Source organism: Crassostrea angulata, chromosome 8, assembly GCF_025612915.1.
Source record: "Crassostrea angulata isolate pt1a10 chromosome 8, ASM2561291v2, whole genome shotgun sequence".
NCBI classification, from domain to species: domain Eukaryota; kingdom Metazoa; phylum Mollusca; class Bivalvia; order Ostreida; family Ostreidae; genus Magallana; species Magallana angulata.
Window position 1 is genome coordinate 32,900,158 of NC_069118.1, and position 25,252 is coordinate 32,925,409.

Here is a 25,252-nt window from a genome sequence, read left to right on the forward strand (position 1 = left end):
GACCAATTTTCTCTAACAGAACATTTTGTTCATAATGTTTTTATAGATGACCAAGAAAATATGCGTAAAGGCGGAACTTTATAAAAGTTTTCCCACTAATAATGCCAAAAAGTTAGCTGTATCCTTATCTGCACATCATCACATGACACATTAAAAAAAAACATTAGTTTTAAATAAATATCATTGACATGGTTTGTGCATTGTCTGGAGTGACGACCAAAAAAAATCTACCCCCCCCACCCCCCCCCCCCCCCCCAAAAAAAAACCATGCGCATATGTAGAAGGAGTGGGTGGGTATAGTCCCTTAGAAATTCCTTTTTTTTTTAATTCACATAATAGTAGTAAAGTTACCAATGTTAAGTAAGCAATATAATCCCTGGACACACCCCTTTCCAATATCCGGGTTAGATTTCTGCGACTACGCATACATGTAGCAGGACCAAGTAAAAGTATATCACAGGCATGGGTAATCTATGTCGTTGAGAAAAAATGCCGGGGCAGTCACCTTTTTAAACTTGAAATTACAATAGTTAAAGTTGTATTTGGACACCAATAAACACTGTAGTAAATCCCTTTGTTGTACATAAAACTTATTTGGACAATATATTACACCGACTCTCTTTTTATTCAAGTATTAAGAGAAAATACTAGCAAGTTATATTTTTTTTAATTATTAGATATAGCGTAAATAATCGAGGAGTGATCCCTTTCAACCGATTCACCTCTTTGCCTTTCCTCTCACAAACACCAGGTAAACGCATAATTCAACATCTATACTAGTGGCTCTATGTATACTTTAGTCCCTACATTCACAATGCCAAGGGCTACATATTCTATAAGGTCCATTTATATATCCGTATATGTCAAAGGACCGAGTTTATGAATGATAAACCAAAAGGAGAGAGAGAGAGAGAGAGAGAGAGAGAGAGAGAGAGAGAGAGAGAGAGAGAGAGAGAGAGAGAGAGAGAGAGAGAGAGAGAGAGACCATGCAAATGTAATACTTAACGTAGAGCTTTTGGGTCATGGGTATTGTGTACAACACCTCGCCAGCCCCACAAAAATAATAAATACACCAAAAATATCTAGCACCATCTGTGATAAAGGGTGAATCAATTAAGGTCATCATATTTGGGGGTCACATTTCCCTGATTTCAATCGATCACACTAGAATCCCAATAAGAGTCTGATATATGATACGAGGGCTTACTAATTTTGTCGCCGAGTGTAACAAGTGATATACGACACTTGTCCTTGGTGGACATTTAAATGTTACGAGTATATTATTAACCTCATTCTATAGCATTCGATTGTCAGTGTTCCTAAATAAGCTGTCATTAACTTGTAGGTAGACCTTTTGACTGAGTTTGTAAATGAATAGGTTCAAACGTAGCGTCTTCGACGGAGAAAAACTCTGATTTCGTTTTGAAAATGCCCAGATTTTGCAAGAACTCCTTCCATCCGCTGAATACCTCTTGTACATTGATATACCCGCGACACGAAATAATCTCCGTGAAATTTTCACACCCACCAAACGCAATCAGACCTGAATCATGCAAAGTGACGTTCAGTTTATAAGCCACAATTCCCAAGAATGTGTCATCAATTGCTATGTGCTTGACATAAGGGAACACTTTCACAAACTTCTGGGCAATGGTCATGCTGATAAAATACGCACCCCCAGGGAAATAGGGCGGGAAATAAGGGTGGGGGTAGTCGTCATACGTCATGTAATATTTACTATCATTGTGTCTGTCTGGGGGCGAGTCCTCAATATAATGCCCTATGTACACAGAATCCGTGTCCTGTTGCAAACGAAGAAAGTAAAAGACGTTCGCTACGTTGAAATGAAAATCGTCATCTTGGAAAAGAATGTGCGTAGCAACTGAGCAATATTTGGTCGCCCATCTATAGCCCATGACAGTCTTATATGTTAGGTTCCTATACGTATCAAGAAAATCCTCTTGTACAATGTCGTTAAAAATATCACTTTCTCTTGCTATTTCGCTGTTGCTTTCGTTAAATGAAAACCCTAAAAGAAAAACTATTCGAACACGTCTTCTCCATTTTTTGAATCTCCTTTCTTTCGTTTTCCACCGGATAGTTTGACGCAAATGAAAGTTTTTCCTGGAACTCTTTACGAGAATTAAAAGAAAAAATGGTTTTCCCTTTCCATCTAAGCTCCATCTATGTCGTAGATCATTCACTCTGCACATGTTTTTCGGATTAGATATATAACTAAATTGATGAACATTTATGGGTTGCACCGAAACTGGACGATCGGCCTCAATGTCTGCCAACAGCTCATGGAAGTCTATCTCCAGAGGGAAAGAATAATTATTCGGGGTTGCCCTGGTGGTCGTCTCCATGTCCACAGGGGCTTGAGGAACTGCACACATCTGCACATGCTTAATTGCAAATATCCGAATCACCTCTATCACTATAATCACAGACGATAACATCATGCCACATTTCCAGAATCGCCGACTTGTCCGAAGCCCTACGAAACACGTCCTGAAAAATACAGATTTAAAAAAAAACTCTTTAGAATGAACAGTAATTATAATAAATATACTCTAAAACACGGGTGATGATTTCTTAGGGAGCCGGGGGGGGGGGGGTGTAATACTTTACCTATCAGATCTGCCTTAAATTTTCAAATATGACTTGTTAAGGTTTGAACTTTTATCAAGAAAAAAAAATAATAAAATCCCCATATTATTGCTTTAATTGAGGATTTTTCCCTATGTCTCTATATACTAATAGTAAGAGCTCTTCTTCTGAAGGAGATCAAAACAGTCTGAAAATGACCACGACCATTCAGCTCTCTTGATCAATAAATTTATGTATATTGTAATCAGTATTTGTACATTGTAATCAGTATACATTGTACTAGTGCGTCGCTATTTACATGTAGCTTCATTATTTTACTCCGAAGCTAACAGAGCTTCAAAACACGTCCTGAAATACAAATTTTCAAACATTAATTAGAATATAGACATACACTGATGATGTTTTCTTTCTGCATCATTGAAATCAGTGCACCTTTAGATTATGACTTTTTAAAAAAGTTTATTGAACCATACTCAGTAAGTCACAGAGCATGGTTACTGGTACCATGCATGTGCTGAAAGTCTTAACCTTCACCTTATCTAGGCCCAGGTGTAAGCCCAGTAACTCAAAAGTTGCTAGTTCGAGTCGTGGCCCCGATGCTCAGACAAGCTCACTTTTGATCTCAGTCTCACTTTTACAAAAGGAATATATGGTGGAAACGTGAGACTGAGATCAAAAGTAAGCTCATTTAAGTTGTACGGCCCCGGGGCCAGATCTAGGGTCACTTGATGCAAAGGTTGAATTAGATTTTATAAAGTACTACAGTACTTCTATGCAAATTAAAGTCAAAGATTACACAAGTTATATTCATTTGCCGGAATATATAACAGAATCTTGGGAACAACATTTCGTCTGGTTAAATGAGTCGCCATGAACTTAGATGCCAATTATTGAGATTTTGCTTTGCAGACGAAATGGCCGGAAGAACCCAGATAAAAAGTTGTATATTGCAAACTTTTGAATGAATACAAATTAAGAATACAACACATAGTAAGGAATTAAGTATTAATTTTGTAAATTGTTTCGGTCAATTTCTACGTGTATGAAAAGAATTTTATAAACGGCAATGGCAAACGATAAACTTGTATCAGTTTCATTGGAATGCGTAACACTTTATATTTTGTCAAATTGCCAGAAAGCGATGCAGAAAAGTACTTTGGTCGAGTATTTTTTAGTTATCAAATGATCCTGAATAACCTACGCTCTTTATGCGTGTCCACACATAATCTGTGCCCCCCGCTTTTAAAAATGTGGCACTAACATCAATTATTTATGCATTTAAAAGTCAGTTTCAGTCTTAGTACCTTTTCCTAACTGTACATGTATATGCGAGGATCAATAAACATATTTTAGCTGGATAGGGTAAACCTAACGTCCGACAACAATGAATAAAAGTAATCACAACTTAGCCTACTCCTTGCAAATATCTACAGCTGTTGTGCTTAACACGAGCCATGTACAAAAATAATCGGTTTTCGTTATCGGAAAGATGATATTTAACCTCTCACTGTTGGTCAAATGTATACATGTATACCATTTATGGTTACAATGAAATTAATGTTAAAACGGGCTTGGCCCCTGTGACATGTACATGTATATTGTCACCGGTTCGAAAAAACATCGAAAATCTTTTCGAAGTCATTTATTGTCATACACAAAAATCATATTTTTCTACTTCAGAACCAGACATCTAAATGTTTGATCGCAGGTACAAAATACCATTAATACTACAACTACTTTTAATATTCAAAAATTCGCAGTCCAGACTTAATTGTACAAAAAAAATCAACAGTCAATAATCTAAACTTCATAAATAAGTTGCAGGTAACCAATTATGTAAAGATACTAGATGCAATTTAGTACTTTGATGGTACTTTTCAACAGGGATGATGATCAGCCATTGGATGAGGGTGGGGGGGGGGGGAGGGGGGGGGTAAGGGGATAGAAGAGTCATATCTACAAGTACCCCCTTATACTGTTACCTGCTTTATATCGAGCAGTTAAATCAATTAATATTGAATTTCGCTGAATGCATGGCCTAAAATTCTCTGACAGCAACTCTTCTGTTCAATATGATAATCATCTTTTAATTACATAACTTCTTTTTTGAATTACATTATTGAGTCCGTCGATTTCTTATTCTCAGGCAATCAAACTTTTATTACGTACCCCTAGACGTGTTAATATAATACACGACGTGGTGTATTCGATATATCGATAATCGATTACACTTATCTTCTTAAACCGGATCTCGAATAATCCGACATCAGTAGACCATTCTTAGAATTTTTTTGTTTAAAAATTTAATTTTTTTTTCAATTTTTGTATAAAGCGATATAAATCATCGATTATTTCATATCCTACTGTAACATTATGTTTTATTTGATGGGACATTTATATAGTTCAATATAAATAAAATTTATGTGATCTTTATGACTTATGTGACACATATATTCTATCGGTTTGCATTTGACAAGAGATTGTGGCATTTTCACACGTTTTAGACTTCTGAATTTGCAATATGCTTTGTACTACACCCTTTTTGATATAACTTTATAACTGCAATTCATCACCATGACAATACTGACAATTAAGAGTCATGATATAATATAAAAATACATCAGATGCCAATTTCATCAGCATGTTTTTAAAAAGATATAGTCTATCCCTATACAACTTACTAAGAAAACAAATATTTGCGCATCATTTTGTCTATTGAAATATGTCAAATATGAACAAAACTTACATCCATAAAATAGATATTTATAGACACCTTGGCCTTTATTTATTTTCTCTTTTATCAATACGTATCCGAAGAGACAAGACATAGGTTTTGTTTATTCTTAAACTGAGTGTCTTACGGTAAACACAGGACAAGTTCGTAAGCTCCATAGAATTCTTTGATTTTAAAAATTTCAAGAGTCAAAATTGGTATTTATTCATGCTATGCTTTGAGAACAGTAATTACAGCCCAATTTGCGCAGTTGCAAAATAACGATTTCAAGGTCGGCGTTATTTTCACAACCTGAAACTGGAAAAAGAGGCATGTTCTGGCAAGCAATGCTTCATGAGCAATTTACGTGTCAGACGTTCATCTATCGACGCAACACATGCAACCATTTACCTGTATTGTTGCGCGCAGCCAATTATAACAAGACCGAAAATAAGAGAAAACGCTCGTTAAAAACAATGACTTGTGCCTGTTAACGAAATCAAAACCGCTTCGTATATTTTTTTTTTCAAATAAAAATCAATAGGCAAGGAAGGAAAGCCTACAATGTATAAAAATTTGATCTTCGATATCACGGAGGATAAAAATATTCTCTTCCTTCGTCTTTACACAGCTAAGTACTTCACAACATCCAAACATGTCGGATTGACTATCATTACATCCTACCGAAAGTCCAAGGTCAAACAAACTACATTATTGGATTATGCAGCAGGCAAGGCTTATGTAAGCCTTCTCCATGCTTATGTAAGCCTTCTCAATGCTTATGTAAGCCTTCTACATGCTTGCTTACTGCGTAATGCTAAAGGAAATTCAAGCTTTGTAAAAGATAAACAAACAGTGTCTGCATTTAAAAATTAAAAAAAAAAACCATGGAATGTGCCCAATCCATGATGATTGAAATAAATTTATTTTCAATGTTCTGAGTAATTTTACAATGTAATCTCTTCCTGACAAGCCACAATGTACAAATGTAACATGTAAGAAAACATGTAATTCGTTCAAGTGGAGGGATAAGCCCATAGTTGAAGATTCGAATGTCTGAATGGAAAGTATTTAGTATATAAAATCGTCTTTACGACGTATAATGGAATGGTTTAAATGAATTGATATTTAGTTTACGAGTTAACACATTTTTTGTTAATCATCTGGAGGTGCCGCTCATTTTCCACACATTGTTTTCACCATTTCAAGAAACTTTTATATGATATATTTTATTTTTATATCGGAATAAGAATAAGGAAAAGAAATTTGAAATGCGGTGTCAGTTTTTTTTTTTTGAAAATTACGAAAAACATGTAATTGAAGAAAAAAAAAATCACAATTCATAAGTTATACAGTGAATGCACGTGTGGGGTTGTGAAATTCCACCAGGGAGCCGAAATTCACAGTCTTAGCCAATAAGGCTCAACAAGGCCTCGTCCAATACCCTGAATCTTGTCCCCTCGGTGGAATTTCTCATCTCACACCCGCATGAGACTATTCATCTTACATTGATACAATATGAGGGAGGTGGGAAACAATTTATTATACAATCTGTCCCCAAGCTCCCGTTTCCATCAATTTTTATTATCATATTATAATAGGAATAGTTGAATTCGACTAAAGGCAAAAATTCCAAAATTTTATCTTTGTACATGTTCCCTCTTGCAGATTGACAGGAATGAAAAAACAATATTTTTTGTTTTTTTTGGGGGGGGGGATGAGAAAATCTGACATTTTTTTTATCTATTTGATAGTCCATGTAACATCTTGCATAGTTCTCCAACATTATCATCCGGGTAGTGAATGTGAATGAATGAAATAAATACTAAATTTCGAAACTTCAGCAAAAACGTTGCCGGAAATGTCACGTGGTAAATTTTGAATACATCGGGTGACAGTAAATACCAAAATGTCATGTTGTAAATTTTGAATTTGATTGCAACATTGTATAAATACTATGAACTTCACTTGCGATGTCACGTTTATTGATGGTAGATCAACTTCAGGTGACTATCATTTGACTCTTTTTACTACTATTGAACGAGTAAACGCTTGAAATAGCCCAAATATCTACTTTAGCCTTAAATAAAATTTAATTCCGATAGGTTCAAGAATTGGTATCCTTGATTTTTAAAATTAACACAAGCTAAATTTAAGTTGAATTGATATCAGCTAAGGATTTTTTTTTGTTCAGAATATTAGCATCGTTGCCCTAGACATTAGCGGGCATTTTAAAAATACCGTGGAATCATTAATTTTCGTGAGGGGGGGGGGGGGTGCAATTTTCGTGGATTGCTACAGTTTTACAGGTTCGTGGGGACGTAGTTTCGTACATTCTCTTAAACCTACAGAGGAAATATGACTTTATTACCCTAACTTATTAATTCGTGGAGGATGTTAATTCCTGGATGAAAGGTATCCACGAATTCCACGAAAATTGAGCCACCACGAAATCTAATGATTCCACAGTAAACAATGGTAAAATCTTGAATGTTGCAAGAACGAGTTAAAAAAAATTAACCAGATTTCTTAAACATCAGCGGAAATATTTTTTAAAAAAGGGTGTTCTAGGACCTACTCAGGAATCAACAACGATAAAATAATTGCATAAACATCCTTAAACGGCTTTATCAGGATTATATACGCAGTGCACTTGACAATGTATGCACGACACGCGTAGTTGTTGTGGAAGAAACTTAAAATACTCAGGATAAGTATGGTATGATTAGATAGCATTTAAAAAACAAAAAACCAAACAACCTTTGGTCATTTGTCATCCAATCAAACTCAACAGGAAGCTCAAACAACAAGCAGCTGTTACCTTATTTGCTCACATACATGTCTATAAAACAAATCTACATGACATTGTATATATTCATATAAACTGCATGTATATAGTATTTAACATATTATTTTCTTTTTAATATTTTCCCCAATTCAAAATGCTTAAAAAAATGAGCTTGAAGATTAATTGTGTTTCTTTTTGAATTGTACTACGTATTGATTATCGTGTCTAAATTAAATGAGTTCAACACATGAAGAAAGTTATTTTATTGCAATGGAATGAGATTCAATTTCCAAACGACAACATCATGTGAAATACTGAGAGAGAGAGAGAGAGAGAGAGAGAGAGAGAGAGAGAGAGAGAGAGAGCTAGAGAGAGAGAGAGAGAGAGAGAGAGAGAGAGCTGATATATATACCTCATCGCTCTCCCCTGGCTCGTTTTGTCTCATTTATAAATCGACTGTAATATCCAGCTAAAAAGAAAATCAGGGCCAGTTTCGAGGCAAGACATATTCTCCCAACCTCTTTCTAAAGAGTTTCATTGTCATATGATAGAAACGCATGTCCTGTACGCTGGGGAAAAGAAAAATGCACAGCTCGATCAATAGGATACGGCTTGAACAGACGTCCAACAAAGTGTCATTTTCTAATACACACGCATGTACATGTACGTTAGGAGGAGAAGAATCAAATATCACAGCCTGTGGGGCTATCGTTAAATTGAACCGGAAATATAATCCTCATTCAGATCTGACACCCAATCAATCCAAAAACAGAAAAACAAGCGCAAAAAGAAATTGTAACTTGATGGAGAGAAATTTTAAAAAAATGAGATCACAGGTGAGCGAGCTAACACCCTCGATGCGCAGAGGAATGTTTACCGATATGCGGTAACAGCCGGAAGTTTTTACGAGACCAGTGAGTCCTATACGCTGTAGTGCTCGCCGTTTGCGGAAATAAATGGAGGATACGTATATATTACTTCCTGTTTCTTAAGGATAGTCTTAAGGATGTAGCAGTGTCGTCAGAGAGAGAGAGAGAGAGAGAGAGAGAGAGAGAGAGAGAGAGAGAGAGAGAGAGAGAGAGAGATTTTATATGTTTATTTCCATTTACACTTTTGAACAGAATAATACTTTTTTATGGATTCCTCCAACTAAACAATTTTAATTTCATTATGAATTAATCACAGCATAAAGAAAACCATCATATGAACATGAACATACCAACTACAGCATAATACATAAGAGGCCCAGGGGCCACATCGCTCATTAGCTCCAAAACGTAAGTTAGACTTTCGTCTGAGTTTTTACTCAATATTTTGAGTTATATATCCAAGAATAACTCATATTTCTGTATTTCTAAAAAATCTTAGTCATTTTTTTGCTCAATTTTGTTCTTATCTTTTTAAAGAGTTTCCTCTTTTTATTCTTATGTAAAAATTAACCTTCACAGTGGCCCCAATTAAACCACTGGGATCGGGGTTTTTTATTTGAACATACCTGAATCTAAACTAATTGATGGTGAATCTACACAATTGCAAGTTTCTGCTTCTCTGGCCAAAATTTCTTGATGATTTTAGAGAGGAAGATTATGAAGAAAAAAAGCCCAAAATTTTCAATAATTCAAAATTATTTCACCTTTAAAAAAGGAGTTGCCCTATTCCCCTGCAACCAGTTATGCTTTGTGCCAAGTTTTGAAATAAGCCTGGAGTGGTTTTGGAGATGAAGATAAAAATGTGAAAAGTTTACAACGACAGATAAATTTAGATCTATTGAGTCGAAGCTGAATGTGCCAGCCAGCACAATTTTATCACGATGGAAATGACGTCTCCTAAAATGTGAGTTTGAAGTTTATCGACCATCATAAATATGAATATTAGTTAGCACGATGATTACTGTCAATAAAAAAAAGTATAAAACTGTTTTTCGACATGTGTTTGTTTGCACTTCCATTTAAATTACTCTCATAAAAAGAACTTACTCACGGTATATAATTTATCAAGATACTTAGCTTTCTAAAACATAAATTGGTAAAAGCTTTTAAACCCAATTTTCATAACAGTGCTTACATTTAAAGTTAATTAAACGTTTCTATCGCAGTTTTGTCAGTACCAAGTACATGTACATACATGTACCATTCACGTTCATGTTTATTATTTTATGGCCTGTTTGCATGATTGTAATCATGGAAGCACACACAAATAACATCCAGTCGCCATCCTATGCTTGTATACCTCAAATTTTTATATAATTTCCCGACAAATGTTCATACAGGGATCTCAATTACATTGTAGTGGGCAAATATCAAAACTACAAGAACCAACGAACATACAAGAATTTTAATATAATTAAGTATCTACGCAGACCTCAGATAACGCTTATTTTTCAATAGTTTGCTGAAAAAAGGTACGAAGAAGGCATAGTGGATTTATGTATGGGTGAACTCACCACACTTAAAAGAACTTGGACACGATTTGACTTAAAATTTTCAAATTTTATTTTTCCATTTTCAATTTTTATACTGATAAAAATAGAAGTTTATAATGCTATGTCAAAATTTGAAAGTCAAATATCAAGTTATAAGCAACTTACAGAGTTCGTAATTCTTTGTTTTGTAAACAAAGCTCGAATATTGTCATTTTTACATAATCATGTGTTGTATTGGTGTAAGTTTCAATCAAATGTATCTTTCTTTTGTTGATAATAGTATTTATGAAGATACTGAGTAAGTTTAAATTGTTTTTACATGTCATTTTGTCTAAGAAATAGTAATTCTCTACATAACATTTTTTGTAAACAACTATAAGACTCGAGCTTTGTTTACATAACAACCAATTCTTACCTCTGTGTCTCGCTCTTAACTTGACTTTAACATTAAATATTTTGGTCAATCATTTAAAATGCCCCAGTAAACCATTTTATAAATAAAAAATAAAAATAAGATTTTTGATCTCAAATCGTGTCCAAGTCCCTTTAAAAATGTTCGTGTGAATTTCACTTCAAATGATTCTGAGTGAAATATACTCATATTAAATTTCTGTTCACGGCGGCGAATGCAGCAAATGCATCGATTTTGAAACGACGACCAATTCTTTTTAACAATGTTAATTTTATGTCATGGTAGAGGAGCCCTAATCTCACCAAATTTACAGGTAATTATAAAAAAAAAATCAGTCTTGGAAACATATATACAGAGTATCAACCAGATAAAACCTGGCAAACAGAAAGCAACAACCGAACCCCTGTGTTCACTAGCTCGGGGTCCGCCTCTGGTCGGCTAGGACAGACCTCGGACGGACCCCATAATGAATTAGAGAGGACCCGCAGCTACCGCTTTAACGGACCCCAGCATACCGTAACAGTGGTTCTGATATGTTTTTCTAAGTCTTTATCTCACTAATAAGTAAAGTAGATAATCGGAAGACAGGATAAGGCAAGAATCTTACGTCATCAACAAAAATCTGAGGCTACGTCCGTAGACTTTTCGATTTAACTGATCGCACAGTACAAAAGAAAATCAATAAATTGATACTCTATCAAACACGAAAGGAATATAATGTAATCACTCATTCAATGAATTAAATGAAATATTGATGAAAAAAAACTGTGAATAGACCATCAGGCACAATTCCTTGTAAAGAACTAAATTTTTAGATTTACTTTAGTAAACGAAGACAATTCAGAAATATCGTCGCGTTACAGCGCGTTGAGACTATCCTTAATTCGGGCTATTTATAATTATGGTTCATCTTCAGAATTAATTATCATTTAGATTTGAAAATTTTCGATCTGCATTAAAAAAGGTAGATATATATCAAATTAGAATTTTTGTTGCTTTACCTCACCTTTTCATAATTTTATCGCATCAGTGACATCACTTTTGGATCAATCCTCGTAACTATGGTATAGTTATGTTTTGCCACAGACTGATTGGTACCATTTAAACTCGAGACTTGTTAGAAAGGTTTGACGCAAAGAGAGAGAGAGAGAGAGAGAGAGAGAGAGAGAGAGAGAGAGAGAGATCCTTGCTTTATACGCTTTTTTAAATTTATAACTTTGTATAAACTAAACAACTTGAACAAATGAGATCTCATAGTTTAATTTATCGTTTAAACTTTAAAAGTTTAAAAGTGTTACTTGTAATTTAACCCCAGTTTTTTCCATTATTTTTGGTAAGGTCAAAAACAAATTAGTCAATTTGAGCATTTTGTTAAAAGCCAGTATCTTAAAAAAGGATTCATGCAATATATTTTTTTTTTTGCAGAGCATACACATATACGTATGGTACATATATTATATGCATGTACAATACCTTATACGAAAGTAATTCAATCCAAATATATAACAGAGTCCTTTGCATAGCGAGTTGGTACACATCCTCAGCCAAGAAAACTATTTGAAATATCTGATAAAATTTTCTTTTAGAACCATGTCCCTGCACCCTAGCGCAACATACCGCAAAAAAATGTACATGAATAAGACATTAAAGCATTTTCCTAAAATAGCCATGATAGGTAGTTGATTCACTCCCCAAATCATTGGCCTCAATACAAACTTTAAGATGTACCAAACAGTACATTAAGAAATAGAGGCAATTTCACCTTACTTTACAGGTAACATGTTGTAAATCATCAGTATACACACATCTGTGCCTCCCATGTGGCCAAGATAAATATAGGGTGATTTGATTAAATTTTTCTCTTGTACCGGTATATGGTCAAGGTTTTAAGCATGTGAAGTTTAATAAGAAAGTAAATACTACTAACCTATCTTCGTCTATATTGATGTACTCTTTTTTAAATTGTTATCAGTGCATTATGTATATCTACACACACATTCAATGCGCGCGGATCAAAAAAAAAAAAATCGGGGTACGAGGGTCATTTTTTTTTCGTGGGGAAGGGTTGGGTCTGTCAGAGGCCTATTTTGGGGAATTTTATTGTGTGAATTTAATCAAATTAAATTTTCCAGACCTCTGGATCCACGCATATGCATACACCTCCAAACAACATCTAAGGTATGCAACTGTGCTTCAAGTACATGTAATAATTATTGTGCTAAAAATGTTCATTTACATGTATTTGCATGAACATGTGATATTATTATCTAAAGGTCTTACAGTGACAAAGTTATTTACATTTTGCCTTTCACAAATTAGTTGAAATGAAATATCGACATTCGAAGACCAATTGAATTTCCATCTTTATCAATATGATAAATCATGAATTTTCGCCGCACCTGAGTAGCTCAATGTCAATAACAACATTATCAATACCGAGGTAATTTATGCCTGAATAGATATATATAATATTCAGATTATTTCATATTGCCCAAATCATGATCTTTTAACACTTATTCATCTAAAATTAGTTCACCCCTATTCTATCGAAATAACCTAATCTTTTTCAAAACAGAGTTCCCACAAGGTAAAATATTTTTTTTTAAGAGGACGAATTACATAACAAAATGTTGTTCGAGCTCAAATTCAATCCAAAAAAAAAAAAATGTAAAAACCAACGACAGTCGACCAAAGCGACGGATAATTAAATAAATTAACTAAAGACTAATTACGATGTTTGAATAGCGAGCTTTTGGAACACAAGTCATTGATGGAATTTAAAAGAAAAAAAACCCCAAAACTATTTCTTATTGATAAATGCAGCAGCCTAGTGTAACTGAATGCAACGTGAAATTACCTGATAAAATTGTGTGAAGTAAGAGTCAGTCAAGCAGACGCTTGTCATGCGGAAGTTGGTTTTTGATTGGACGGTGGCGACACACTCTGTATGCCATTCGGACAACTCTCGGCCATTTTTTATAAAATAACTTTTTCTAATATATGTAATCGACGGTAAGGGCGAAGTAATCCGAATGACTTTATCTTGTGACATTGTAATAGGCCTAGGTGTTTGCAAACAATGTTAGAGTGATTAGAACCATTTTCACAAGAGCTTGGACATTGGGTAGTTCTGTCCATCAGCAATGTGACGTAGGCCTGTCTATTTCATTGTAGATTACTTAGCCATTATTCTAACTCTTTGAAATCAACGAGTTTTGTGTGGCTTTTGAGCTAAAACCTATGCGTATTTCACTCGAAACCAGTCTCTTTTTTTCACGTGTATTGACGCATGAAACAGACAGTTATGCTCTTGTTAAAATGGTTCTAGTTATTCCTCCACTATAGCATCCAGTGGTGTCGGAAGCAAATTTTAAGTTTGAGGGCTATATACTAGTATATAAACCCGCACCCCTGCGGTAAAATCACGACCGTAGTGCAATGGAAGCAAATGAGGCAATGGCCTCACATTTGAAGTAATGATCGATTCTTCAACAATTTTCATTATGTCAGAGTTAAGAGGACCATTCTGTTTGTGCATGTATATAAAAGTGTGACTAAGAGAGATCAAAAGTGAGCTCATCTAAATTTTAAGACCCCGGGACCTGAACTCCCCATATTTACAGTTAAGAAAAAATAGAATTACAGAAAATCTGTATAATATCTGGAAGATTCTCAACAAAATGTTCGGTCTTGGTCCATGTTGATCCCTCCGACTCTCACATCTACCTTCTTAAAAACGATAATTAGAACCATTTTAACTAGAGCTTGGACTTTGGGTAGTTAGTGTCAAACTACAATGTGACGTAAGCCTGTCTATTTCATTGTAGGCCACACAGCCTTTGCTCTTTGAAATCAACAAGATTTGTCTGGCTTTTGAGCTAAGACTATGCAATCGGTGTATAATTCACTCGAAACCAACATCACTCTTAACTTGTTTTAACGCAAGAAATAGATAGTAACGTCCAACTGAAAGTCAGTCCAAGGCCTTGTTAAAATGGTTCTATAGTGTCTTATGCTGCAAAACACGTAGTGCCATTTGCTTCTACTACAACATGGGTGTGCCAAGGCCGCGCGGTTCCGACGCCTATGACGATAGATCACTAGGCTTACACACATTCTTAGACCGTTATCTAACCGATTTTTCGTTTAAGACAACATCAGATTTAAACCATAATTAATTACCGTGCGTTTTAATGAATGACAGACCAATCCCACATTGTTCAATCTTGAATGTGTCGGTTGGCTTTTTTTTTAAATCTCTTATCACCAAAAAAAAAGGATGATTCTATCTGTTAATTTGATAGCTCATTTCTTAACAACAACATAAACAAAAAATACCAAACAGCTTCATGCAGTCTGACATCCCCCCCCCCCCCCCCTCTTGTGGATGGTACAAGGCCAGTATGGTGTTTGTACTTAGAACGCATGACTTGGGGGGAGATATACGACTCTATAGATCTATAGAACGCTCTGGAAAAAACATTTATTTTGGAATTGACGTATGTTTGGTATTGCGTGGTAATTGTATGAGATAAGGTGGAATGATAAAGCCATTTTAAGAAGATCAAGGATTTTGCAATCGGGTATCTGTGTCAAACAGCAATTTGACGAAGTTGGCGGCCATCATCACGCGGTTCGTTGAAATTATAATACGTATACATTATAAAATGTGCCTTTACCGAATTTTTGCATGTTTCGCTTGAGACAAACGCCATTTTAACATGCAACAAGTAGACAGTTAAAACACATTGTGTTTGCTCGCTGGTTTGTTTGTTTGTTTTTTTGGTTGTTTGTTTTTCTTTTTTTTTTGGGGGGGGGGGGGTGTTGGGGGGGGGGGGGGGAGGTCGGTTTTAATGGGGTGTAAAAGATTGAAATCTTAAGATTCTAAGCTACTTTTATCATATTTTGCACATCTATATATTAATATATAACTGTGTCACGGTTGTGTAGACAGATCAGAGGTTTCCATTTCATGTCGTACTCGTCTGAAGATGTAAGACACAATGCATAGTGGAAAAAAAATTCTTGATGTATATATGCTATGGTAGAGAATAAACATACTTGCCTGTATATTATACACGGTATACATGTATGTAACTGTATATTACACAGAATCTCGTAATCTATTGTGGAGTTATTTTTTAAAAGATTTATTGCGGCAATACCATGCCTAATAAAACATAATGTCAGATGTCATCTTATTAGCTTTAATTCCCATTTAATCCCATACTTGTGTGAAAAATCCACATTAGCATTACTTCATAATGTAAATATTTTTATTTGATTACATCAATGTTATTTATAACTAGAGAAAGCCTGATCAAAAAGTGTAGGTAAAATTTCCGGATAAATCAAATTCAGGTTTAGAATTAATCCGCGTTTTAAATAGAACCTCACCATTAGATGATCATGATAGAATTTGTATACAAAATGAATTTGCTTCCATCCACTTATTATTTGTTAGACAGCCTTGATCATTTTCATATAATTGATACAGAAATTTAGATGCATTAAATATAAACCATTATTCAAAAGTTTTTTTTTCTAGGTGTTTTATACGGGAATTCGAAATAGCGATCATTGCTTTAAAATATATGTATACCATCTGCTTACACGCATTTTTTTTTGCACTGCTGGCAACATTCGTTAGCAAATGAAAACCAGTGAAACTGTTTATTACTCATAGTCTTGAAGCTGTTAATTTTTGTACGAGGGACAATTCATGTGCATATATATACCCTTTCTTAAGTATTCAGGGGCTAAGATTGTCTAAGAACATATAAAATTTGCACGCTAAAAATTTTAAAAATGGACAGATCTACACGCATGCATGGATCTAGAGGGGTAGACGTTGCCCCCCCCCCCCCCCCACTCCCTGGAAAGTTCAAATATATTATACATAGTAATATTCCCGAAAAGAGGTATTGCCCTCACCCCACCCCACCCCCTCCCCTTTCTGGAAAACAAAATTATCCTTCGGACCCACTGAAAATTTTTCTGGATCCACGCTAGTCCAAAATATCTGACGTTTTTCATGCTTATTTACCGATTTTGATATTTTACTTGCCAGGAAAACTGTTTTCGTTAAAAAGCCCAGAAAACGTCAGATATTTCGAACTATATCCGCGCATGCCATGTACGCCTTTTAATATTCTCGTATCGCACATAAATCTGCATGAAAACGTTGTGCATAGAATACCGACTGAGTCTTTAACACTCAAAAAAATTACGGGATCGAGGGTTTAACTGGTCTCAAGTCAGTGAAAAGTTATTCTGAGTCAATATTAGTGCATGGTTTAATGAATCTCTTTTGAGTGTTCGTTCTGTGTCGTATTTGCTTTAGAAAAAAAATAATAAACCCCGTGTTACTTCAATCTAGGCCTTTGAAAAACTTTAAACAGAGTCTTCATAATGTTTGAATTTTCATCTTTCTTAAACACAATGGATGGTAAATAAGACATACGAATCAAAGTTATATATCCATGCAATTTATAGGGATATTATTAAACATCTTCACTTTTTCTTCAACCTCCATATATACACTTTTGACAATATAAAGACCGAAAGTACAACCATGTCAATTACATAATCAAGGGAGCAATGGGGGGGGGGGGGGGGCTGCGAGATTCGGTTTAATTGACATTAAAAGCTGTAGCAAGCAAGACCATCGAATATTCCATCTTTCCATGTTTTACAAAAATCAACAAGTTACAGATTCAATTATTCCAATATTTGATGAAGGTGTGACATTAAAATTGGAAAACTTTCGTACGCAACAATAAGGTATATCGGGAAGGAAGATCAATTCAGACGAACTGAATATGCCATAATGAATGCCTCTGTATTGCTCGAACAATTCAGTACACATTTGTGGCCCAAGTTTAAATCTTGAACAACACACTCTATTCATAACAACTGTAGTAGTTTTAACAAAAATGTAACAAAAAAAAAAAACAAAAACAAAAACAAAAACAAAAAATCCAAAAAAACCCCCAAAAAACAAAAAACAAAAAACAAAAAAACAAACAAAAAAACAAACAAATAAATTTAAAGACGATTGGCATTTGTGTGGTGTTTTTTTAATGACTGTACCAAAAAAAAAATTCAAATTATAATATGGGCCCATGAAAAATGAGCTATGTTTATACAAATCTTACCTTGCGAACATTTAGAAATTGGCACTATCCCGCCGCAACATTTGGCATAAAACCTACAAGAACACATCCATAAACAATTCAGCAAGCCATGTTAGATCCAAGACCTCCCGTACGTACATGTACATGACTATATACACCAACTTTTGAAGTGGAGCCGTGCCGTTTTCTAGTGATTGACCATCGTTTGTATCGTTGTTGGTTTTTTTTTTAAACTTTAAACTTGGAATTTCGTAAATCAATCTAAGGCCATGATCAAACCGATGGAATTGGTGCACACATTACTTGATAGATAACGCCGCTAACAATGAAAAGACTTAAAAGGAAATAATTCTGTATGTCCATTGATACAAAGACATGATTCGGGTACTTTAAATCTTCATTATTCGCGCCTTCCTGTCTGATTTGATACGGTCATAGAACCGTCTACATTTTTTTTTTCAAAACTAAGTTTTAAAGAGCCCGTTCCGCTTCATTTGTTAATTGACCGATGGAAAAGAAGAAGCAACTATTAATGGCTATGATCTTAAACTGAAAAAAAAAACCGGAAACGAAATAACATGGTATATGTGGTTTTGTTTATTTATTTTACAAACGCCTGTGTGATGTTAATATAGATATTAATCCATGTATGCTTTAACATGTAGAACTCTTTTTATGAGCAAAAACAGAAAACAATTCAAGAATAACATGAGATCGGTCATCCGAAACAGATAAAAAAAATTTATCACTTATAAGTGGTTTAAATTGCCTTCCAGATAGTTTTGTGGTCATACTTAAACCTGATCAAATTAGTTTGAGAACGGGACATCGGAGATTAAAAAGAAAAGAAAAGAAGGTTTAGTCCAGCGGAGAATTCAATTTTAACGTTAAACCATCTTCCCTTTCATAACGTTTAAAAAAAACTGATAAAACGTTAACTCAGCAATTAACAATCCCACAATTCCTGTTGGTTACACTTGTCTCGAGCATTTTTCCTACTGTAAAACAATAAAAGTACTTTATTTGCACAGCCAGTTTTTATTGCTGTCATATATCAAGTGATTTAATAGATATTTTAATTTAACAAGGAACTAATGTTCAGTGTAAAACTTAAGGTTTATTACGTAGCTGTGTCGTAACAGAATGGTGACCAAACGTTATTTATAAGTTGTAAATAATTAAATATAAGATTTAACCGGTTGACCGAGCTAGATGAACAGAATATGAAAAAAGAGATATTTTAAAAATATTGCTTAAACCATTCCGTTTCTACCAGCGATTTTTTCATAAGACTTTTATCAATTCTATGTAAAAATCAATAATTTATATATTAAATCTGGCCCCGCATAGTAACCGATTTTCTGAATATTTCATGCATGGATACACCTATATAAGAGTAAAATGCAAAAAGACACTAAAACATTGGTTGTTCGGGGTATCCGTTGCCATGGTAACCGAGGCTAAAAAAATAGCTAATCTTACCTACTTTGAATCCATTTAATAAGATTTTGCCAACTAATATAAGCCATCAAAGATATAAAATAATTTTTAGTATATTGTCAATTCTCGTTTTATAAAATAAATTGATGGAGAAACCGAGTAGAAAGTTACCATGGAAACCGTTAAAGATTATTGACATTTTTTTTTACGTTGTTTTTTTACATGCCAATTTGAGTTAGTTTTAAATTTGATTGCTATAGTAACAAGGCCAAAAAATAAGAAATATTTTTTTTTTTTTTTAAATTTGAAGGCTGTTATTCCTGATTTTACAACATTTTGCATTTTTTTTTTCATTTCGCAAGAGTAAAAGTCTACCTTAATTTTAATAATATTAAAATTTTAATAACATACCATGCACAAAAAGCTTTGTTTTGCAACATAAAAGTGTTGTTGCTATGGAAATTATAGGATCATAGAAAATCACACAGAAATGCTTACTTTTTGGAAAGTTTTAGTTATAGCAACGGCAATTGTTTTTAAAAAAAATTCAGCTGCATTGAACCTGAATGCGATGTCCTTTGCTATTTTCAGTCATTTAATGATTTTTAACTCTGAATTGAATGTAGGTAAAGGACACACGTGTATAAATGAATTATAGCTACTAGGAAAAAAAGTTACTTACTGGTACGATGTTTATAATAATTATCTAAAGCAATTGGCTGTTCTTATCGCATTTACCGGTATTAAAGCACAACATTTACCGGGGTTCGGAAGAATGGAATTGTTTTAAAATTTAAAACTGGGAAAAAAAATATCGATATGTTTTATTATTTTCTAAAACAAAGAATGAAATAACGTTGGTGACGGTCTTACAATTCAGGCAGTTTCAGGAAAACAATTTCACCGCATTCATCGAAATTTTAGACCGAGTTGCAATGTACCCGAACTCGTTGTCCTTTTGCTTTTTTTCAGTCTTAATAGTCATTCAATGATTTTGAACTTCAGATTGAAAATTAATAAAAGACACATGCAAGGTCTTTTCAAACTTTAGAACATATATAATTCCTAAAATAAAACATCTTTGTATAGACTATTTTTCATCATATGTGGTGCCCAAGTCTGAGATAAATCAAATACAAAAATTAACACTCTATTTTAATACTCACTGGTGTACTCAAGAGAAAAATAGTCCTTTGAGGTCGAAGTTGAGAATTTAATTAAAGTAACGATTGAACCTCAAACTAATTAATATTCTATATTCATATATCCCGGTATACTTGCTTGCAAACCATGGTTTTAAAATATGTATCAAATGTTTTTAAAACATAGAACAATCGTATGATGTTATCAAAATGATGTGCCCATTCCTACCCCCTATCCCCCGACGGCAACCCTTCCATGTCAACCAGCAACATAGCATTACAAAATAAATAAACTTGTATTCCACCGCTATTGGGTTAATTTTTTAACTTTAATTAACTGCATAATAAACTTGGACTTAACGTCATTAAAGCAATTGTTGTTCAATAGTGGACGCGATCTCAACACTGAGATAAAAAAAATGTGTTTGATACAGTTTCCGTTGGTTGCCCCTCGTAACTGTTTAAAAATGCCATCGGGTATTTAAAACAAACCAATAGAAAATTATGGAACACTAGAGCTGCCTTAAGTTCTTATGTTATGAGAATACTGTGCTTTTTTATGATATGTAATGGTTATTTTGTGTTAAGATGGTTATTCATGTTATGCCTTGGTTAATTAATGTCAAGATGTATTTTTTATTTGAAGGTAGTGTTTTATGTTAATTTTGCTGTGATTATTTCATGGGGAGTTACTTGTCGATTTTTTTTTATGTGAAGGTGGTTTTATTTCTGCTGTGATTATTTCATGTGAAGGTATTTTAAAAATATTTTCTTTGAAGGTGGTCAACTTAGAACTAATTAAATCATCAATGAAACAACATATAAACACAAATTGACCAAAAACTTATCCTCTAAATTAAATGACTCCAAAAGGAATAATTGCGTAACGCTACATTATTGGTTACTAGATTAATATCTGCAGGGCTGAAGCTAGCGGTCTGAAAAATTTTTAGATGAACGACCTTGGAGCTAGCTACAGTGCGTGCGTGTTAAAAAGTTGCAATTTATATATTACGACGCACCAAAGAAAAGTGTGCTAGTTTTTAACTGATGAATCTTATTTCCACACAAATTTTGTAGAAAAAATTAGTACCATTTAATTCTTCGGGCAATGAACTCTTGATTTCAGTTTACTTCCCACAGACTTTCTTTTAAACATGTTAACTGTCGTCGGAAAATTAAGTGTATTATATCCATGTGCAGATCGAGAGTCGCCATTTGTACATGTAAACAAACTGCACCACTTATCATTACTGGGCTGGTGATGGTGTTTAAAAAGAATATCAGAGGCAAGTAAAGAGAATTGATACCTGCACTCTTGAAAACTGAAGGAGGAGTTGACCAAAAATAGGGATGCCCACTAATGAATATGCAATATTATGCGAAAAGATGACTAATTTAAACAACTGGTATCTTTTCTTATAAATTAATTATCAAAAATCAAAATCCAGGTAATGCGCACATCTCGAATATACATGTATGTATAATTGATCTGCCAAACAACAACTTCCTATGTTGAAAACTGTAGGAGGAGTTAAATGTACAATAAGAGTACCCATTTGGCAGCCGCCCACCCACCCTCCCGCCATTTTTTACCCTTACAATTTTTTCTTTGGAAAACCCGGTTAAAAAAACCCGAATTTTGAAGTAGTGGAATATTGTACTCAGTCATTCTGAATGAAAAACATATTTTGATTCTCGACCCATTATTATTTCGAGCAAGCACAACGCGGGCATGTTAAGGCTTCCCGATGCGATATGTCTGTACTTCATACGATATGACGTCATAATTAACTTTGACGTCACGATCTGCATTCCTGTCGATAGTTCTCAGGGAATGTATCTTAACGTTAAAAGTGAATTATATCAAACCAGTATAATACCGCATGTTTCCTTTATATAGATGATGCAGTTAATGCTAGACGTACAGAATTCATTCATATTAAAAACCAGTATCAAATAATCGGCAGTTTTAAAGCTTCGTTTTAAGTAAAAGACTATTTATAAACTAGTGGTTTGGAGACTCTCCCTCCTACGTGTAAACAACTGAATGAAGAAATTTTAATGCATGTAAAACCAGCTCGGCGCAGGTGAAAGATCAACACAATATATTTTAGAATATTTTACGTAAAATTGGTAGAGAATATAAGTACCAATGTGAATCGTGCTGCGGAAACCTACGGATTTACCCCAATTTTTTGTAAATCGCTTTTGATTAGTAAAAATGTGCATTATTTTGATGATTTTGTGGAATGTTTCAACAATATCTTCTATAAACGAAATATCTATTTCTTTCCCAAGCAAGAACTTCAAAGTTTATGACTTAACAAAGGATTTTTCTTAAAAATATGTATGATTTAATGTCATTAATCACCTGCGCCGATGCGTTTTAACTAGATCATTTGCAATATTAGGATTCGCCTGTCACGTGATTACGAAGTACATATGACGTCACAAAAATGCATCAAATATAATGTTTAACATCGATGTCAATAAATGTAACATAGATTTAAAGAAATACTCCCGGTAAAATTATTTTTGCCATGAATCAAATAATATCGTTTTCCAGCCGTATTTTAACATCGGGACGCCTTAACAATGCTGCGAAAATATAGGCACAATATAATCAGGCCTCAGCTAAGATAAGCATCATTTACTCTTGCAGGCCCCTTATGAGCTAGGCTCATAACAACATGTATTAGTACTTGCAAATTTTAAAATGCAATATATATGCTCTATGCAAAAAAAAACTTATGCTATGTATTGGGTCGAATTAAATCTCTTACATGTCTGGTGGATTCTGTATTTGTTGCAAATTTTCACAAATTTGCTGACACATTAGCCATTGTAGCTCTTCCAATATAAAAGATGAAGTCAAAGGGGTTCCGAAAATAATTATTGCTAGCGCTCTCGAGCGCTAGCGACTACGTTAGTCTTTTTCACTGGAATACGCAGGCTCGACTCCACAGTAGGGGATTCTGGGAATACTGTACTACTGTAGATAAACTGTACCAATTGAATTCCGTTTTATCATCTTCACATGAAGTTTTGTGTTTTATTGTACATGTCAAAAAGTAACAGTAGCTTAGGTCTTAAAATGCTAAGTTATTTTCAATATTATAATAAATAGCTAGCTTTATCTTAAATTCCTACAAGCTCGGAAAACAACTTCGGATATGTTTTCCGAGCTTGCTGGAAAGGCCTGAAAAGATACAATTGCTACAAAACAGTACCATTGATTCTTGAAATTTTTTTACCTTGAAATTGAAATTACAGTAGATACAAAATGATTAAGGCACAGTCAATGAGCTATGCCATTGCTGCCGTGAAGCCCACTCTAGATTCACAATTCTAAATTGAGACCCCACTGAAACACAATTCCAGTACACCACTGTGCCTTCCTATTGTTAATTAATCGATTCAGAAATTTAAACCAATGATTTAGAAATCTGCTTCTTTGTTTTACGATTGCTACAGCGCTAGCTAACCAATCTTTTTTAAAAGATAAACTTTTCATGCATCTATCACCTTCACATAAAATAACAACAGCATAATATAAAAAAAAACAATTCTAAATGAAATTGTCACAGCTTAACAAAAAAAAAACAACCTTCAAATAAAAAGACCCCACAGTATAACATAAAAAAAACTTTCTTCCCATTAAAAAAAACCCACCTACACAAGAAATTACCAAAGCATAACATTAAAACCACCTTCACATAAAAACGTTTTGAATAAAATAATCATAGCTTATCTTCAATCATAAACCACCTTCACATGAAATAGCCGCATCATAACATACAAAAACCCACCATATTCAAATGAAAAATCACCTTAATACATATATGAAATGTCTACAGCATAACATAAAAAGCACTATCTTCACATGAGAAAATAATTTTACATTCCATGACATGTTTTGTCGTGACATTTAAAAAAAAAAATTCATATATTTTTCGCTGAAATATGAAACGGTGAATGCTCAGGGTCATTTGTTTGATGAGCCTAACTGCTATCGTAAGATCTCATGTTTCATCACAGAAATCTGTGGTGGGATATTGCTCAATACACGCCATGAGTTCGAACAAAGCCAAAGTGGTTAAGGTTCAGTAATAGAAGGAAGTCGCGGTGCATGGGGCATATTGAACCTATGCATGTGGAAGACAATGTTTTTATCAATGCCGATCAAGGCATACTCAATAAAATAAAAACGGTCAAGGATTTTCTATAATGGTGCTGTGCTATAAATACATAACAGCATGACTGTGTGCATGTCACACACGGAGTCGTTTTTTTTTCCTTAAAAAAAAATAACATTTCCAAGGCATGGGTAATGGCTACGAAAAGGTGACCCATACTGAAACATCATTAGTTAATTCTCATACAGTACACTCAACCTAATTAATCGATCTCACTGATTCGCAGCACATTGTGAAATGTGTATAAAAGGGAGCAGAGCGCGGGGGGGGGGGGGGGGGGGGGAGGGGGGGTTAGGAGGTCGGCCTTTTTATAGTTATTGCATTTGTAAGCATGCTTCGAGTTGTATGACATTGTATATGAACAATCCTTTTTTTATTGTGTTGACAGGT

At 34.2% G+C, this 25,252-nt stretch overlaps 1 protein-coding gene across 2 annotated transcripts; it reads right to left on the reverse strand.

The window, feature by feature from the left end:
* Positions 1 to 257: 257 nt before the first annotated feature.
* Positions 258 to 18,479, reverse strand: LOC128158776 (beta-1,3-galactosyltransferase 1-like). Of its 2 annotated transcripts, none has more exons than XM_052821734.1 (2): positions 18,103 to 18,479; positions 258 to 2,511 (listed from the first exon to the last, which is right to left on the reverse strand). In XM_052821734.1, the coding sequence occupies exons 1-2, from the start codon at positions 18,111 to 18,113 to the stop codon at positions 1,335 to 1,337; spliced, it is 1,188 nt and encodes a 395-aa protein (XP_052677694.1). In that variant the 5' UTR covers positions 18,114 to 18,479; the 3' UTR covers positions 258 to 1,334. The 2 variants fall into 2 exon arrangements, with proteins under 2 accessions (XP_052677694.1, XP_052677695.1); XM_052821735.1 differs by lacking the exon at positions 18,103 to 18,479 and adding an exon at positions 8,524 to 9,020.
* Between the last annotated feature and the right edge of the window lie 6,773 nt (positions 18,480 to 25,252).